This window comes from Gorilla gorilla, chromosome 9, assembly GCF_029281585.2.
Source record: "Gorilla gorilla gorilla isolate KB3781 chromosome 9, NHGRI_mGorGor1-v2.1_pri, whole genome shotgun sequence".
Lineage (NCBI taxonomy): Eukaryota > Metazoa > Chordata > Mammalia > Primates > Hominidae > Gorilla > Gorilla gorilla.
In genome coordinates, this window is record NC_073233.2 from 38,969,648 (window position 1) to 38,990,172 (window position 20,525).

Consider the following 20,525-nt stretch of genomic DNA (forward strand, 5'->3'; position numbering starts at 1 on the left):
TATGAAGCTTATTTTGGCTGGATATGAAATTCTGGGTTGAAAATTCTTTTCTTTAAGAATGTTGAATATTGGCCCCCACTCTATTCTGGCTTGTAGAGTGATCAAGTGGGCTTCATCCCTGGGATGCAAGGCTGGTTCAACATATGCAAATCAATAAACATAATCCAGCATATAAACAGAATCAATGACAAAAACCACATGATTATTTCAGTAGATGCAGAAAAGGCCTTTGACAAAATTCAACAGCCCTTCATTCTAAAAACTCTCAATAAATTAGGTATTGATGGGACATATCTCAAAATAATAAGAGCTATCTATGACAGACCCACAGCCAATATCATACTGAATGGGCAAAAACTGGAAGCATTCTCTTTGAAAACTGGCACAAGACAGAGATGCCCTCTCTCACCATTCCTATTCAACATAGTGTTGGAAGTTCTGGCCAGGGCAATCAGGCAAGAGAAGGAAATAAAGGGTATTCAATTAGGAAAAGAGGAAGTCAAATTGTCCCTGTTTGCAGATGACACAACTGTATATCTAGAAAACCCCATCGTCTCAGCCCAAAATCTCCTTAAGCTGATAGGCAACTTCAGCAAAGTCTCAGGATACAAAATCAATGTGCAAAAACCACAAGCATTCTTATACACCAATAACAGACAAACAGAGAGCCAAATCATAAGTGAACTCCCATTCACAACTGCTTCAGAGAGAATAAAATACCTAGGAATCCAACTTACAAGGGACGTGAAGGACCTCTTCAAGGAGAACTACAAACCACTGCTCAATGAAATAAAAGAGGATACAAACAAATGGAAGAACATTCCATGCTCATGGGTAGGAAGAATCAATATCGTGAAAATGGCCATACTGCCCAAGGTAATTTATAGATTCAATGCCATCCCCAACAAGCTACCAATGACTTTCTTCACAGAATTGGAAAAAACTACTTTAAAGTTCATATGGAACCAAAAAAGAGCCTGCATTGCCAAGTCAATCCTAAGCCAAAAGAACAAAGGTGGAGGCATCACGCTACCTGACTTCAAACTATACTACAAGGCTACAGTAACCAAAACAGCATGGTACTGGTACCAAAATAGAGATATAGACCAATGGAACAGAACAGAGCCCTCAGAAATAATGCCGCATATCTACAACTATCTGATCTTTGACAAACCTGACAAAAAGAAATGCGGAAAGGATTCCCTATTTAATAAATGGTGCTGGGAAAACTGGCTAGCCATATGTAGAAAGCTGAAACTGGATCCCTTCCTTACACCTTATACAAAAATTAATTCAAGATGGATTAAAGACTTAAATGTTAGAGCTAAAACCATAAAAACTCTAGAAGAAAGCCTAGGCAATACCATTCAGGACATAGGCATGGGCAAGGACTTCATGTCTAAAACACCAAAAGCAATGGCAACAAAAGCCAAAATTGATAAATGGGATCTAATTAAAGAGCTTCTGCACAGCAAAAGAAACTACCATCAGAGTGAACAGGCAACCTACAGAATGGGAAAAAATTTTTGCATTCTACTCATCTGACAAAGGGCTAATATCTAGAATCTACAAAGAACCCAAACAAATTTACAAGAAAAAAACAACCCCATCAACAAGTGGGCGAAGGATATGAACAGACACTTCTCAAAAGAAGACATTTATGCAGCCAAAAGACACATGAAAAAATGCTCATCATCACTGGCCATCAGAGAAATGCAAATCAAAACCACAATGAGATACCATCTCACACCAGTTAGAATGGCGATCATTGAAAAGTCAGGAAACAACAGGTGCTGGAGAGGATGTGGAGAAATAGGAACACTTTTACGCTGTTGGTGGGACTGTAAACTAGTTCAACCATTGTGGAAGACAGTGTGGCGATTCCTCAGGGATCTAGAACTGGAAATACCATTTGACCCAGCCATCCCATTACTGGGTATATACCCAAAGGATTATAAAGCATGCTGCTATAAAGACACATGCACACATATGTTTATTGCGGCACTATTTACAATAGCAAAGACTTGGAACCAACCCAAATGTCCATCAATGAGAGACTGGATTAAGAAAATGTGGCACATATACACCATGGAATACTATGCAGCCATAAAAAGGATGAGTTCATGTCCTTTGTAGGGACGTGGATGAAGCTGGAAACCATCATTCTCAGCAAACTATCGCAAGGACGAAAAACCAAACACCGCATGTTCTCACTCATAGGTGGGAATTGAACAATGAGAACACATGGACACAGGAAGGGAAACATCACACACCGGGGCCTGTTGTGGGGTGAAGGGAGGGGGGAGGGATAGCATTAGGAGATATACCTAATGTTAAATGATGAGTTAATGGGTGCAGCACACCAACATGGCACATGTATACATATGTAACAAATCTGCAGGTTGTGCACATATACCCTAAAAATTAAAGTATAATAAAAAAATAAAAATAAAAAAATAAAAATATCTGCTTTAAGGACTAATTACAGAGCTCTTTAAAAATAGTATACTTCCCTAGAACGTATATTGTATGATCTTTAAAATTTAGACTTCCAGCCATACCAAAGAACTTGACTTGCCTTCCCACTGTAAATTACTAGTAAACTAGATACAGTGTATGAAACAACAGTTTTTAGACAATGAACTACAAACAGGGAAAATTGTGTTCTCTGAGAGAAAGAGGAAAAAGTGAGATGAACCCTATGATTACTCAGGCTTACTGCCTAGACACTTGCTGTATACACCATAGCACAAGGAAGGGGCACTCTTGCAAAGCAAGATGGTCTGAGTTGGGAAGACAAACATCAGAATTTAGAGAGGCTAAACTGGCTGTAATTTGTGAGGCAATGTACTGAAGATGAAGGCGCTACCCAGAAAAAGAGCTCCGGGCATCTGCTATTTAATCTGTTGCTGGATATTAAGTTGGACATGTAAGGAGTAAAAGTCCATGAAGACTTGCAGGTGAGCCACAAGCTGAGCAATTTCCAGAGCTCCCACAGGTCTAGGTAAACTCTGAGTTCCAACAAGCCAGAGAGGAATGAACTTACTGAATAACTGGGACATTTTGTAGAGACCCCAGCAGGATCATGCTATTCTAGGGCTATTCTAGATGCTTCCATAAGTTTAAAAATAAGCCTCAAAATGATGAAGCTTATCAGCAAGTAACTTAACCTCCTGTGAAACTTTGACATTCTTGAAATAAAGATAGCAAAATCTAGCAATCAGCAATGTAAAATTCAAAATGTTCTAACACAATAAAAATTTACTGGACAGGGAGAGAAGCAGGAAAATGTTACCTGTTATGTCACTATTTATAATGTAATCAAAACAAATACAGAAATGACAGAGGTAATAGAATTAGCAAAGGAACTTTAAAATAGCTATTACAAATGTTCAAGGATTTAAAGGACAATGATACGAACATAATGAAGAGAAAAATTTTAAATCCCAAAAGAAAAAAACGAACCAAATGGAAATTTTAGAGATGAAATTTACAGTAAATAAAATTAAAAACTCACTGAATAGGCTTAATAGCAGATTAGACATTTTAAAAAGAAAAAAAAATGAACTTCAGGACATAACAACAGAAACAATCCCAACTGAAGCAGAGAGGGAAAAAAAGACTGAAAAAATATGCAGTAGATCCTCAGTAACCTGTGGGACAATATTAAGCAGTCTAACGTGTGTAACTGAAGTCCCAGAAAGTAGACGATGGGGACAGAAAAAAAAATTGAAGAAATGACCAAAACTTCTCCAAATTTAATGAAAACTATATATAGCCAAGAAATTCAATAAATTCCAAGCAAGATATGCACCAAGAAAACCATACCAAGGTACATCATAATCAAACTGCTTGAAAACAGACATGAAGGAAAAATCTTAAAAGCTGTCAGAGATATAAAGACCCTTTTTTTTTTTTGAGGCGGAGTTTCGCTCTCGTTGCCTAGGCTGGAGTGGCGCGATCTCGGCTCACCGCAACCTCCACCTCCCGGGTTCAAGCGTTCTCCTGCCTCAGCCTATCGAGTAGCTGGGATTACAGGCATGCGCCACCATACCCGGCGAATTTTTCTATTTTTAGTAGAGACGGGGTTTCACCGTGTTAGCCAGGATGGTCTCGATCTCCTGACCTCATGATCTGCCCGCCTTGGCCTCCCAAAGTGCTGGTACAGGCGTAAGCCTCCGTGCCCAGCCGATATAAAGACACTTATAAAGATGGGTTATAAATATAAGAATTGTCATAGACCTCTTGCCAGAAGCAATGCAAGCAAAAAAAAGAAAAAATGGAATGGCATCTTAAAATTAATGAAAGAAAAATTATCTAGAATTTTATATCCAGTGAAAATATTCTTTAAAATTAAGGAGAAATAAACCACCTTTTCAGACAAACAAAAGTTGGAAAGAATTCCAGCAGATATGCAAAAAAAAAAAAAAAAAAAAAAAAAAACGTTAAAAGGAAGTTCTTCAGGTTGAAGAAATATACCAGGTGGACATGTGGATCTAAACAAAGGAATAAAGAGTGACAGAAGTGGTAAATGTGGTGGTGAATACAAAAGATACTTTATCTCATTTTTAATTTTCTTTGTCAGGTAATTCTTTGAAATAAATAATATATGGTAGGTTTTATAACATATAGAAGTAAAATGTATGATAACAACAACACAAAGGACAGGAAGGAGAAAATGATAATGTAATATTGTAAGTTTCTTATCTTATCATAAACTTTGGTATAATATTATTGGAAAGTATACACGATAAATTAAACTCTAGAACAAGGATTGGCAAACTACAGTCAAATGGCCAAATGCAGCCTGCTGCCCGTTTTTTTGTTTGTTTGTTTTGTTTTGTTTTGTGGGGAAGGGAGAGGGAGATGGAGTCTCGCTCTGTTGCCCAGGCTGGAGTGCAGTGGTGGATCTCAGCTCACTGCAGCCTCCACCTCCTGGGTTCAAGTGATTCTCCTGCCTCAGCCTCCCAAGTAGCTGAGATCACAGGCGCACGTCACCACATCTGCCTAAGTTTTGTATTTTGGTAGAGATGGGGTTTCACCATGTTGGTCAGGCTGGTCTCGAACTCCTCACCTCAAGTGATCCACTTGGCTCAACCTCCCAAAGTGCTGGGATTACAGGCATCAGCCACTGCACCCAGCTGTTTTTATAAATATAATTTTATTGGTACATAACCATGCCCACTTCCGAATGTACTTAATGCCACTGAACTATACACATAAAAATGGTTAAAATAGCAAACAATATGTACATTTTACTACAGTAACAAAATACAATCAACAGTTCTCAAAAAAAGAGAACATTAAAGATTTCCTCATATTATAATTCAACATAAGAAAAGGAAATATGACTACTCCCATAAAAAAGTAACAAGATGAAAAAGATATATAATACAAATGTTAATCAAAAGATGAAATAGCTATATTATTATCAGACAAAACACACCTTAAGACAAGAGATATTACTAGGATAAATATGGATATTTCATAATGATAAAAAGGTCAATCAGGAAATCAGAACAATAAATGTGTCATAACAATCATAAATCATATAGCTAATAACAGGACTTACAAACACATGAAGCAAAACCTGACTGAACTGAAAAGAGGAAGATAAGTTCACAGTTATGATTAAAGATTTCAACATTCTTCTCCCACTAATTGATAGAACACAGACACAGATACACACACAATCTGTAAGGATAGAGAAGACTTGGACAATACCAACCAACTTTATCTAATTGCCATTTATAAAACATTCCACCAACCAACAGCAGAACACGCATTCTCTTCAACAGCACATGAAATATTCACCAAGATAGATAATACACTTGGCCAAAAAATAGGTCTTAGTGCATTTAAAAGGATTAAAGTCTTACCTAGAATGTTCCCTGACCAAAACCAAATTAAATTCGAAATCATTAATAGGAAGATATTTGGAATTTTCTCAAATGTTTGGAAATTAAACAACATATTTCCAATGGGTGATACTCATACCCATGGGTCAGAGGAGACACCACAAGAAAAATCCTAAAATATTTTGAGCCTGGGCAACATGGTGAAACCTCATCAGGAAAGGAAAGGGAAGGGAAGGGAAGGGAAGGGGAGGGGAGGGGAGGGGAGGGGAGGGGAGGGGAGGGGAGGGGAGGGGAGGGGAGGGGAGGGGAGGGGAGGGGAGGGGAGGGGAGGGGAGGGGAGGGGAGGGGAGGGGAGGGGAGGGGAGGGAAGGGAAGGGAAGGGAAGGGAAGGGAAGGGAAGGGAAGGGAGAAGCAAGCTAGCTGGTGTGGTGGTGTTCACCCATAGTCAGGCTGAGGTGGGAGGATTGCTTGAGCCTGGCAGATCGAGGCTGCAGTGAGGTGTGATCACACCACTACACTCCAGCCTGGGTGACAGAGCAAGACCCTGTCTCTCTTTCAATAGACATATAGGCAGGCAGGCAGGCAGATAGACAGACAGACACAGAGATATATACACGGGATTTTGCTATGTTGTCCATGCTCAAAAATTTTAAGATTTCTCTTGTGAGGTTCTCTCTGACCCATGGATATGGGTATGAGTATGACCCACTGGAAATATGTTGTTAAATTTCCAAACATTTGAGAATTTTCCAAATATATTTCTGTTAGTGACTTCAAATTTAATTTAGTTGTGGTCAGGGAACATTCTAGGTAAGACTTTAACCCTTTTAAATGTACTAAGACTTATTTTTTGCGTATATTGCCTATCTTGGTGAATATTTCATGTGCTGCTGAAGAGAATGTGTGTTCTGCTGTTGGTTGGTGGAAGGTTTATTTTTGTTGTTTGTTTTCTTTGAGACGGAGTCTCACTCTGTAGCCCAAGCTGGGGTGCAGTGGTGCCATCTTGCCTCACTGCAACCTCTGCCTCCAAGGCTCAAGCAATTCTTGTGACTCGGTCTCTCGAGTAGCTGGAACTACAGGCGCGTGCCTCCATGCCCGGATAATTTTTCCTATTTTAATAGAGGCGGGCTTTTGCCATGTTGCCCAGGGTGGTCTTGAACTCCTGAGCTCAGGTGATCCACCCGCCTCAGCCTCCCAAAGTGCTGGGATTACAGGTGTGAGCCACCGTGCCCGGCCAGTTGGTGGAATGTTTTATAAATGTCAATTAGGTCAAGTTAGTTGGTATTGTCCAAGTCTTCTGTATCCTTACAGATTGTGTGTGTGTGTGTGTATGTGTGTATAATTGTTCTATCAATTAGTGGGAGAAGAATGTTAAAATCTTTCATTATAACTGTGAATTTATCTTTCTCTTTTCAGTTCTGTCAGTTTTTGCTTCATGTTTATATGTGTGTGTGTATGTTGTGTATACTTTACTAAAATATATACATATAGTTTTTTTAACCGAATGAAAATGAAAAAACTACATATCATAATTTGTGGGATGGAACTAAAGCAGTGCTAAGAGGAAATGTTATAGCTTTAAGTGCTTATATTAGAAAAGAAGAAAGGTAAATAATCGATGTTTCAAGCTTAAGCAGCTAGAAGAAAACCAAATTAAACCCAAAGTAAGCAGAGTAAAGGAAATAAGAAAATTAATAGCAAAAATCCATGAAATAGCAAATAAATAAACATGGGAGAGAAATGAATGAAATCAAAACCTATTTTTTGTTTGTTATTTTTTCCTGAGACGGAGTCTCACTCTGTTGCCAGGCTGGAGTGCAGTGGCATGTCTCGGCTCACCGCAATCTCTGCCTCCCAGGTTCAAGGGATTCCCCTGCCTCAGCCTCCCGAGTGAGCCACTGCACCTGGCCCAAAACCTGGTTCTTTGAAAAGATCAATAAAACTGAAAACTTCTAACTCAAATGATCAAGACAAACGGAGAGCGAGAGAGAGAAGATACAAATTACAAATATCAAGAATGACAGAAGGGCATCAATTTGATCCTAGAGGACTATAATAATAAGAGAATATTATGAGCAACCCTAGCCAATAAATTTGACAACTTATGAAAAGGACAAGTTCTTTGAAAGATAAAAATTACCCCAACTGGCTCTTTTGGGGTCCCACAACACCCCAAATCAGATTCATTAGGAGGACTCATAGGACTCAATATATACCCATACACATGACTAAGATTTATTATAGAGAAATAATACGAAGAAAAATAGGTAAAGGAAAAGGCACATGAGTTGCAGTCTGGAGTAAACCAGACTTCCAAAGGTCATCTTCTAATAAAGTCACATAAGACAAGCTTAACTCCTACAGCATTGAATTGTGACAACATATGTGAATTGCTGTCTACCAGGGAAGCTCATTAGAGACTCAGCACCCAAAGTTTTTTGGGGGAGGGTGCTGTTCATGCAGGTACCCTCTATGTAGCATGTGCCAAAATTCTAGAATCCCAGAAAGAAAGCAGTTGTTCAGAATAAACCACATTGTTTGTACTAACAGTTTAGGTACAGTGAGCCACTCTTGTTAGGAAATGGTGAGAATCCTCCCAAAATTCAAGTTTCCAGGCATCAGCCAGGGGCCAACTTTGCTAGGAGGTCTTTCTAAGTACAGCATTCACAGGGGTGCTATGTTAACTCTTTCCTGCACACCAACATAAGAAGAAATGAGTATCTGAATAGCCCTGTAAATAATTTAAATACTGAATTTGTTATTTAAAATATTCCCACCAAGAAAATCTACATAGCTCCACTGGTGAATTCGACCTAACATTCAATAAAGAAATCATACCAACTCTATACATTGAAAGGAATATATTCCAACTGAGTTTACTTGACCAGTATTACTCTTGACGCAAAAACCAGTTCAAATATTGCAAAGAAAAAACAAACAAAACTTACATTCCTCATCAATACAAAATCCTTAACAAAGCACTAGCAATTTAAGTCCAGCCATATATAAAAAGGATAATATATAATGATCAACTCAAGTTTATCCCAGGAATGCAGGTTAACATCTGGAAGTCAATTGATGTAATTAATATGAAAAGAATAAAAAAAACCTAATCATCTTAATAGACACAGAAAAAAGCATTTGACAAAATTTAATGTCCATTCATGATAAAAACTCATTTGTGATGAAAGCTCAGCAAACCAGATATGAAAGGAAACTTTCTCAAACTGATAAAGCGTACAAACAAAAACATATAGCTAAAATGATAAGAAATGGTGAAAGACTAGTCTCCATTTAAGATGAGAAACAAGGCAAGCATGCCCACTCTCACAATTGTTATTCAACATTAGATTAGAGGGTCCTAGCTAGTGCATAAATTGAGAAAAAGAAAAAGCATACAGCGTTTTAGAAAGAAAGTAAAACTGTCTTAAACTTGCAGACAACATGATCATATATTATAGAAACCCCCAAAGTTCAACGAAAACAACTATTATAACAATAACTTAATTTAAAAATGAGGTCAATATACAAAAACCAATTGTACTTCTAAGCTGGGCATGGCAGTTCATCCCTGTAATCCCAGCTACTCAGGAGCCTGAAGTGGGAGCATCACTTGAGCCCAGGAGTTCATGTACAGCCTGGTCAGCATAGTAAGACCTTGTCTTGAAAAAATGTACTTCTATATATAAGCAAAGAACAATTATAAAAATTGTAAGTACTGTTTACATTAGGATCCCAAGACGTAAAATATCCAGGAATAAATTTAACCTAAAATTTCCAAGACCTATATGATAAAAACTACAAAACATTTCTGAGAGACATTTTAAAATATCCAAATAAATGGAAGCTATACCATGTTCATTGACTGGAAGACTCAATGCCAAATAAAACCCCACAGACTTTTAAAACAGAAATTGAGACATTGATTCTAAAAGTGATAAGAAAATATAGGACTTAGAATAGAAAAAGCTTTTTTGGAAAAAGAACAATATTGAAGGACTTAGCTACGTTTTATAGCTTCTTTAAAAGCTACATTAATAAAGACAGTGTTGTACTGGCTTAAGTATAGACATATAATCAATGGATCATAATAAAGAGTCCAGAAATAGACCCATATATATTTGATCAACTGATTTTCAAAGAAAGTACTAAGGTACAGTGGGAAAGAAAATAGTATTTTCGACAAATATTTGTGCTGGGACAATTGGAAATTCATATAAAAAATGACCTTCAATTCTTATGTCATACTGTATACAAAAATTAACTAAAAATGTATTAGAGACCACATGCATATACTCATTTTTTTAAAGTTGAGAAACTTAAAGTATAAAACAGGGAAAAAAATCATAGTGACAGTCTTAATTTCTTTGATAGTTTGTACCCCACAACATACTTAAATTTTACCTGAAACTTTTTGTCTTCCTCAAACGTTTTTTGATTGCATAATTTGTTATAATGTTCTTGTAACTTAATATGAGTTTCTTTAAGGGATGATAATTCATTTTTAATCTTATTAATTTCTCCATTAAGTTCTTCAGCCTATTATAAAAAAGGAACCAGAATAAACAAGTATATCAAGTATATAAATATGTTTTGTCTGAAAATATTTCATTAACAAAAGTTTCAGGAAATAGTCAAAGAATCAAAACAATCACAAAGTCATTACTAATATTAAGAGCTACCATTTATTGAATTGGGCTGACTACTTAATAAGCATAACTGCATACTCAGCAAAACCCTATGAGGTATTATTATGCCCAATTTACAGGTAAGAAATATGAGGCTCACAGAAGTTAAGTAACTTGTCCCAGATCAAGTAGATACAAAACGGCAGTGAGGATTTAATTCCAAAGCTAAATCTGAGGACCGTGTCCTTAATGACAATATTAAACTACCTCGTGTCTCATAAAAAAATTTATTTAAATTCATAAAAAACAAAAAATTAAATTCATAAATAAGAATTTATGAATTTTATATTCTACAAACATTATACTTCCATTGTTTTCTTAAAGTTTAATTTTCTTGTTACAAATTGCACATACAGATTTGAATTCCACTAGATGAGTACTAAGCACTAAGTGGTACCACAGAAACTGACATGTCAGCCGTATATTTATATCCATAAATTAGACTTTCACTCCCCATGAAATTTCATAAACTTTATTTTGGGGAAAGGAGTACTCTCACAGAAGCCTCAAATATGAGCCAAGGTAAGTTCCACTGAGGAGAAAAATATCCTTTTGTCATGAAAAAGTATATTTGTGGTTTTATAAAAGTTTAAAAGTTTCTTATAAAAGTTTCTCTTGAACAATTCTAAAACTCCTACCACAAATTCCACTAGTGCTTGTAATATTCCTTATTATAAATAATATAATTACTATTCCTAATTTTTTATAATTAATATTCCTCTATAAAGCCCTATATAGAGGCCAGTAGATGTAAACTCATGTTACTTTCTGTTCATTTCATCTATTTTTAATCATCTTTAAATCTATCTCTGCAAGGTATTTCTTTTCCAAGGCTAAACTCTCCGTGTGTTCTTCATTCCTTCCTCTCCTATCTTCCTAAGTCCTAATTCTAGGAATTTTCTCTTTTCTTCTTCCTATTCTCAGTCTCTCACACTACATCAGCATCTTCTCGTCAGCCTACAAATATGCTTTACGCACATTCCTAATATTTTTCCTCCTTGACCCAGTTCCTCTGTCTGTTTCACTTTTTCTTTTTCTTTTCTTTTTTTTTTTTTTTTTGAGAAGGAGTCTCACTCTGTCGCCCAGGCTGGAGTGCAGTGGCATGATCTTGGCTCACTGCAACCTCCACCTCCTGGATTCAAGCGAGTCTTCTGCCTCAGCCTCCCGAACAGCTGGGCTTACAGGCTTGCACCACCACGCCCAGCTAATTTTTGTGTTTTTAGAGAGTTTCACTATGTTGGCCAGGCTGGTCTCGAACACCTGACCTTGTGATCCGCCCACCTCGGCCTCCCAAAGTGCTGGGATTACAGGCATGAGCCACCTAGCCTGGCCCTGTCTTTCTCATTTCTTAAAATAAAGTCTATACTTGCTACTTTCGAATTCTAACCTCCCATCACTCCTTAATACCCTGACTTCTGCCCTCATTGTTCTACTGTTTTCTCAAATGTCACCTGCAAATTAGCAAAAGGATTTTTTCCAAGTCTCACATCATTTAATAGCTCTGTAGCATTTGACCATGTTGACTACTCTGTTCTTGAAACAGCTTCCTCTCTTGACTTCCATGCTAGTACTCTCTCTTTATCCTCCTACCTGTCTTACCAGCTCCCTCTCCCCTCCTGCCCCCAAACACACACACACACATACACATACCACACACCCCTCTCCTCTCTCTCTCTCACACACACACACACACACCACTCACAAAATGTTGGCTTTTCCCAAGGTTCTTTCTTCTTTTTTCTTGGTTCCTGGGATAAGAAACCCAAGGTTCTTTCTTCTTAAGCACTTTTCCTTCAAGTGTTTCACTCTTTCCACATTATTTCACCTATAACTTCAAATTTCACCTTTATGCTAATAAATCTTAAATCTATATCTCCTCCCCAACCTCTCTCCTAGGAGTAGATTAACATCTCCAAATGGATAGTATGCACTTCAAGCTAGATGTCCTGAAAGCACCATAAATTCTACAGTTCTCAAATTAAACTCATTATTTTCATCCACAAAATCTGCTTCTCCTTTTACATTCCTTAAGCTAGTTAATGATATTATCATTCTATGAGTTATACCAACCTGAGAATATTTGATGTTTTTTCCCCTCCCAAAATCCATTATATATAAAATGTCACTAACCATACCAAGTCTACTTCCAAAATTCATCCTGCATCTATCCCTCTTCATTGTGGTACTGTCCTAATTCACACACTCATAGGTTCATGATTAGATTATTACATGATTAGATTATTAGATTATTCTTCTTATTGATTTCTTTCCACACAGCCATCCTCCATACTGTTGAAAGAATTATTTTTCTAAAACACAATCTGCCTGTGTCACTTATTTGTTTTAAACCCTTCAATGGCTTCCCATTACTTAAATTCTAATCTCCTAGTAAGGAAGTCTTCAAAAGCTGATCTCAACCTATATTCCAATGTCACATTTCACACATCCCATTTTTAATTCAGAGCAGACTATTCATGGTCCTTGAAAATGGACTTTCATGCCTCCATGATTGTTCTATTTTTTTTATTTTTTTATTTTTTTATTTTGTTTTTTTGAGACGGAGTCTTGTTCTCTCACCAGGCTGGAGCACAGTGGCGATCTTGGCTCACTGCAGCCTCTGACTCCCGGGTTCAAGCAATTCTCCTGCCTCAGCCTCCCGAGTAGCTGGGATTACAGGCATGTGCCACCATGCCTGGCTAATTTTTGTATTGTTAGTAGAGACGGGGTTTCACCGTGTTGGCCAGGATGGTCTTGATCTCCTGACCTCATGATCCACCCGCCTCAGCCTCCCAAAGTGCTGGTATTACAGGCATGAGCCACCGTGCCCAGCCGATTGTTCTATTCTTTTTTAAATGAAATGCCAACAGGATGGAATGGGAAGGGTGGAGATGGGAACCTTATGCTTAAACCCCATTTCATCAGCCAGGCACAGTGGCTCACGCCTGTAATCCTAGCACCTTGATAGGCCAAGGCAGGTGGGTTGCCTGAGCTCAGGAGTTCAAGACCAGCCTGGGCAACAGAGTGAAACCCCATCTCTACTAAAATACAAAAAGTTAGCCGGGCATGGTGGCATGCGCCTGTAGTCCCAGCTACTCGGGAGGCTGAGGCAGGAGAATTGCTTGAACCCGGGAGGTGGAGGTTGCAGTGAGCCGAGATCGCACCACTGTACTCCAGCCTGGGCAACAGAGCGAGACTCCATCTTCCCCAACACCCCCCCAAAAAAAATCCTATTTCATCTTTCGAGGCCAAATTCTAGGGTCATCTTTTCTCTAAAACTTTCTCCAGCCCAGCTAAAGAAAATGATTTATTTTGTGCTTTCATAGTACTTTGTTAATAATGCTAAAAAGTACCTTGCACTATTGTGATTAATTCCATAGTTATCTGTCCCTGCAGAGTGTAAGCTCTTTTGATAATCCTTGTATTTCAGGCATCTTTGAAAACCCAGTGCCTAGAATAGTGTCTAACACATAGTATATGCTCAATAAGTGTTGTGAATTGAATTCTTTTTTTTCCTTTTTTTTTTTGAGATGGAGTTTCACTCAACCTCAGCTCACTGCAACCTCCACCTCCTGGGTTCAAGCAATTCTCTGCCTCAGCCTCCCAAGCAGCTGGGATTACAGGTGCCCACCACCACACCCGGCTAATTTTTGTATTTTTAGTAGAGACAGGGTTTCACCATCCTGGCCAGGTTTGTCTTGAACTCCTGACCTCAGGTGATCCACCTGCCTTGGCCTCCCAAAGTGCTGGGATTACAGGCATGAGCCACCACACCCGGCCAAATCGAATTCTTTTTGTGACCTCCCTTTCCCTAATTTCTGAACATTCTCACTTATTGTCTTTTTGTCTATATAACAACCATTGGTTATATATCTAGTCAAAATAAAAAGATATACATAACATTGTTATTTTTAATATTTCAATGAATTTTAAATATACTATCTAATAATATGCAAGTTTTATTAGCATAGTATTTTCTTTTCACTGTTTATTTTTTTGAATGACCAAATATGAAACAGCAGTTTATATGATTCCAATTTATTTTTATCAGTATCTTTGTTTTTTTAACCTATCTTGATCCAATCTCAGTAGCCACACTACTATTGCCCTTCACTCAAGAATGGTGAAAAACTTACAGATAGAAATACAATTAAAAAGTAAATGTGATCTCCCACTGAAGAAAACTCTTATAGAACCAAGGCAGCTTTTTCTTATTTATCTATATTCTGTTGAGTGCCAAATCATAATGGAAGCAAAATGATTGCAGAACTTAAAAATTCTAAGATAAAACCAACTTTATCCACATTTATAGATTGAGGCCTCACCAGTGAAACTGCTTATTTTTCTTAATAGTTTTCTTTTTTTTCTTGAGAGAGGAGCATGGTTGTAGTCTCAGAGAAAATGAATGTTTAATTTTCTTAGCTAAACTGATCTTTTTGGGTTTTTTTGCATGTTTGGCATATTTAAGTTTATATTTCCTTTTCACTTAAACAGTTTTCCTTATCCTGATAGCACCATTTCCATGGGCTTTTAAACACTGGGGATGAAAAGAAGGTACATGAATAAAATGTAGATTAACTGATGCTAAAATGAACATTACTATGCTTGTTGCCTAATGATAAACTGTACTAGTATACCATTTAAGGATTTTTTAGTATTCTGATAAAATTAAATACAAAACTTTTCTTAGATTTAAGTAAACCTTAGCAAAACCATCAGTGAAGACTTGATGTCTCCAAACTATAAATAAAGAAAACATGTTAGTTCCGGCCGGGCGATGTGGCTGACGCCTGTAATCCCAGCACTTTGGAAGGCTGAGGCAGGCGGATCGCGAGGTCAGAAGATCGAGACCATCCTGGCTAACACAGTGAAACCCCGTCTCTACTAAAAATACAAAAAATTAGCCGGGCGTGGTGGCGGGCGCCTGTAGTCCCAGCTACTCAGGAGGCTGAGGCAGGAGAATGGTGTGAACCCAGGAGGCAGAGCTTGCAGTGAGCAGAGATCCGTCCACGGCACTCTAGCCTGGGGGACAGAGTGAGACTCTGTCCCCCCCAAAAAAAAAAGAAAAGAAAAGAAAACATGTTAGTTTCAAATGAATCAAATCAAGAGTTACTTATGTAATAATTTGAATCAAACAAAATAATCTACAGAAAATATTATCAAGCTGGTATTTAGATATCCATTACTATAATATATTGCATAGTATAATTAGCACAATAGTCTAAAACATAATCATACCTTCCCAAAATATAGCTTCATAAACTCATAGTGACTTTCTACTCTGTCATTTATTTAAAAAGAATTTAAAATGCAATTAAAATTGATATTAGCATAGAATAATCAATCTTGGGGTCCACCAATGTTTAAAGTGAACCTTTATATTTCACAACTTGATTTTACCTCATCTTACACTATTATCTACCTTGCTGAATTAAAAATTATTATAAAATAAAAAATGTGATTTAAGGAAATAGCCATGTTTAGAATACAACAACCCTTATGATATGTTGTTAATATGATAAAATGGTAATACTACAGAAGTCAACTACTGCACACATGTTCTAAACATGGCTCTAATATATCTCAACAAAACTGCTGAGGAAAGCAAAATAATCAGTTAATAATAGTACATATATAATTATTTTAACCATTTACTAAAATACTATGCAATGGTTTTATGAAAAAGTAAATTAATTTTTCTTTGTCACATGGGGGCTCAAATTATATATATATGTGTGTATATATATATATATGCATGCATATATACACAAATATGTATTTGTGTGGTCTTCCATGCATAAAAGCATTACAGGGAATTTCACTAAATTTAGCTTTTAAAAAGCATTCACCTTTTTGGAAATATGAGACCAAGAAAAAAATGTGTCTGATTTTAGTCCTCTAATATTTTTGCAATATTTTCTTAGCATTTATAGTTATTTTAAATGTCTAAAACTATTTAAAATATTTTAATATTTTTCTATTTAATAAACTTACATGTCTTTTCCAAGTTCTTAGTGCTTTTTCATGCTCATTTTGAAGATTAAGAAACTTTTCTTCATTTTCTTTTACCTTCTCCCTTTGCAGCTCATTATCTCTTTCAAGGGTCTGCAATAAAATTAATTATCCAAAAAATAATCAATACCACATTAATGAATTCTGATGTGTTTTATGTTGCTTGGACCTTTGCTTCTAACATGCTGAAAGTGCCATACAGATCAGTGATAATGTGCTATCTCAACAATAATTTTCATAAATTAATGGAAAGGTGCTTATAGGTTAGCTAACAGAAAATAGGGGGAGGTTATGATAAAGAAATGGCTATAAAAGAGCATAAAAACATTGCCATTATTCAGTTTCACTGCATAAGTTTTAATGTGCTGAAAAGGTAATATAAAGTACAGCACTGAAAAGTATAAAATGTAGCACGATCCAGCCTAACTCTACTAAAGAAATTTAACTACCATAGAACATTTTTTCCATTATCTGTTTATTTTAGAAGTTAACTGGCTAGAAAACTCTTAAATACAATTTTAATTTTAATTTCAAATTAACACTTTTTAAGCATAACTTAAATATTTACCATATTAACTTAATTACTTCATTGAACTAACGTAACAGAATCACTACCACACTCTCCCTCCCACAAAATAAACTTATAGAGTAAAAATACTACCACGTGTTTTCTAAGACTAGGTTTTTAAAGCTATTAAATCAGTGTCATCAATATTATTAGGTTTTTCCAATGTCTGCTGATAATCCAAGTAAATTTCTATAAAAAGATAAACAGTGATAGAACTCCTACCTACATGCCTAATACATTTGGGATCTTTAAGTTGTTTACAAAGCTATGTACATTCAGGTTAAAAATGTCAAGCCACACAAAAGGATATTTTTTTAAAAAAAAAAAAAGTAAAGTTATTCTCTCAGTTTTCCACCCCAGAAGTAACCACTGTAGCAGTTTCTTGTATATCTTTCCAGAAATTGTCTATATAACCATAAAAGTATGTAAAATATATATATATTTTTAAATACAGATGAGACCATACCATACACTGTTCTGTCATCTGCTTTTCTTTAAAAAAAAAGTTTTGCTTACTTTCCATATTACATATATAAATCCATCTCATTTGAATTCCATATTATTCATAGTACTCCATCTATTTAGAGAATTCTCAATTACATCTAGAATATCAGTATGCAAAGATAAATTATGTAAAATTATGGCAACATATCTAATAAGAATTTTACAATTTTAACATGGAGATTCTTCTCTTGCTCATAAGAAGCTATGCATTTTAAGAGTACCCAGTGAATACCTATTTTGATTGCCTCTGTTTCAGGATAACATAGATATTTTTATAAAAGTAACAGTTCCTTAATTTATAGGTATATACAGTCATGTGTTGGTTATAGACAGGGATATGTTCTGATAATTCCATCATTAGGTGATTTTTGTCACTGTATGAACATCATTGAGTGTACTTACACAAACCTAGATGGTATAGCCTACTAATGGTATAGCCTACTAATGGTATAGCCTACTAATGGTATAGTCTACACGTAGACTATATGGTATAGCTTATTGCTCCTATGCTACAAACCTGTACAGCATCTTTCTGCACTGACTAGTGTAGGCAATTGTAACACAATAGTATTTTTATAACTAAGGATATCTAAACATAGAAAAGGTACAGTAAAAATGAAAAGGTACAGTAAAAAAATAAAAGATTAAAAATGGTACACATGTAACTATATAAGGTACTTACCATAAACATTGCTCTGGGTGAGACAGTGAGGGAGTGGTCAGTGAATGTGAAGGTCTAGGACATTATTACTCACCAATATAGGCTTTATAAATGCTGTATACTTAGGCTACACTAAATTTTTTTAATTTTTTCTTTCTTCAATAATAAATCAAGCTTAGTTGACTTTACAAACTTTTTTTTTTAACTTTTTTACTCTTTTGAAATAACACTTAGCTTAAAACACACAGATTGTACAGCTGTATAAAAATATTTTCTTTCTTTATATCCTTATTCTATAAGCTTTCTATTTTTAAATTTTTCCTTTTTAAACTTTTTGGTCAAAAACTGAGACACATCATCACAGCACTATTCACAATAGCAAAGGCATGGAATCAACCTAAATGCTCATCAACAGTAGACTGAAGAAAGAAAATGTGGTACATATACACCATGGAATACTACACAGCCATAAAAAGAGTGAGATCATGTCCTTTGCAGCAACATGGATGGAGCTGGAGGCCATTATCCTAAGAAAACTAACACAGGAACAGAAAACCAAATACCACATGTTCTCACTTATAAGTGGGAGCTAAACGTTGAGCACATATAGACACAAAGAAGGGAACAATGGACACCGGGGCCTACTGAGGGTGGAGGGAGATCAAAAAACTACCAATCAGGTACTATACTTATTATCTAGGTGACGAAATACTCTGTACACCAAACCTATGTGAGACTCAATTTACCTATGTAACAAACCTGCACATATACCTCTGAACCTAAAAGTTAAAAATACATATATGTAACATAAAATTTACCATTTTAACCATTTTTAGGTGTATAATTCAGTGGCACTGAGTATATTCACAATGTTGTACAACTATCACCACTATCCATGTTCAGAACTTTTTCATTATCTCAGATAGAAATTCTCTATCCATTAAACAGGAGCTCCCATTTCCCCTCCCCAGTTGTTCATTTTAACAAATACATATGTTCATGTAACTCCCAGAAGATATAGGGAACAGTTTTATTACTTCCAAAAGTTCCCTTGGGCCACTTTGCAGCACCCCTATTCTTCACTGACCATCAATAATCTGTTTTCTGTCTCTCTAATTGTGGCTTTTGTAGAATGCCCTATAAATGGAATCACGGAACAACACTGTATGTAGCCTTTTGAGTCTGGCTTCATCTACTTAGCAAAATGCATTTGAGATTCATCCATTTTGTTGTGTGAATCAGTAGTTGGTTCTCTTTTACCGCTGAGTAATCTGTTGCATGGATGCACCATAGTTTGTTTATACATTGACCTCTGGGTTGAACATTTATGCTATTTCTAGTTTTTAATGAATATTAATAAAGCTGTTGTAAATATTATTAAAAAAACTAACACACAAACACACACATTAGCCTAGGCCTACACAGAGTCAGGATTATCCATATTATGTCTTCCACCTCCACATATTTTCCCTCTGGAAACTCTTCAGGGGCAGTAATACCCATAGAACTGTCATCTCCTATCATAATACTCCCTTTTCTGGAATACTTCCTGAAGGACCTGCCTGAGGCTGTTTCACAGTTAACCTTTTTTTTCTTTTTCTTTTTTTTTTTTTTTTTGAGACAAAGTCTTGCTCTGTTGCCCAGGCTGGGCTGCAATGGCGCGATCTCGGCTCACTGCAACCTCCATCTCTCAGGTTCAAGCGATTCTCCAGCCTCAGCCCCCTGAGTAGCTGGGATTACAGGTGCATACCACCACACTGGCTAATTTTTGTATTTTTAGTAGAGACGGGGTTTCACCATGTTGGTCAGGCTGGTTTTGAACTCCGGACCTCGTGATCCGCCCGCCTTGGCCTCCCAAAGTGCTGGGATTACAGGCATGAGCCACCACGCCTGGCCAATTTTTTTTTTTTTAATAAATAGAAGGAGTAAACTAAAATGATGATAAGTAGTATAGTACAATAAATACATAAACTGGTAACAGTCATTATTATCATTATCAAGTATTATGTACTATATATAATTGTATGTACTACACTTTTATATGACAGTGCAGCAGGTTTGTTTATACCAGCATTACCAACAAACGTGTGAGTAACGTGTTGTGCTATGACAATATGATGGCTATGATACTACCAGATGATAGGAATTGTTACCTCCATTATAATCTTATGGGACCACCATCTTACATGTGGTCTGTCATTGACAAAACATTGTTATGTGGTGCATAACTATAAAAC

The 20,525-nt window shown here is 36.4% G+C and overlaps 1 protein-coding gene across 2 annotated transcripts in view; it reads right to left on the reverse strand.

The window, feature by feature from the left end:
• The window catches only part of CCDC73 (coiled-coil domain containing 73), a 234,870-nt gene that overhangs the window by 23,426 nt on the left and 190,919 nt on the right, over positions 1-20,525 (reverse strand). For both annotated transcript variants that reach the window (XM_055356532.2, XM_055356533.2), the window contains 2 exons: positions 16,538-16,648; positions 10,263-10,397 (listed from right to left, as the gene is read on the reverse strand). In XM_055356532.2, the coding sequence (XP_055212507.1) occupies positions 10,263-10,397; positions 16,538-16,648 (246 nt within the window). The remainder of the gene's footprint in view (positions 1-10,262; positions 10,398-16,537; positions 16,649-20,525) is intronic.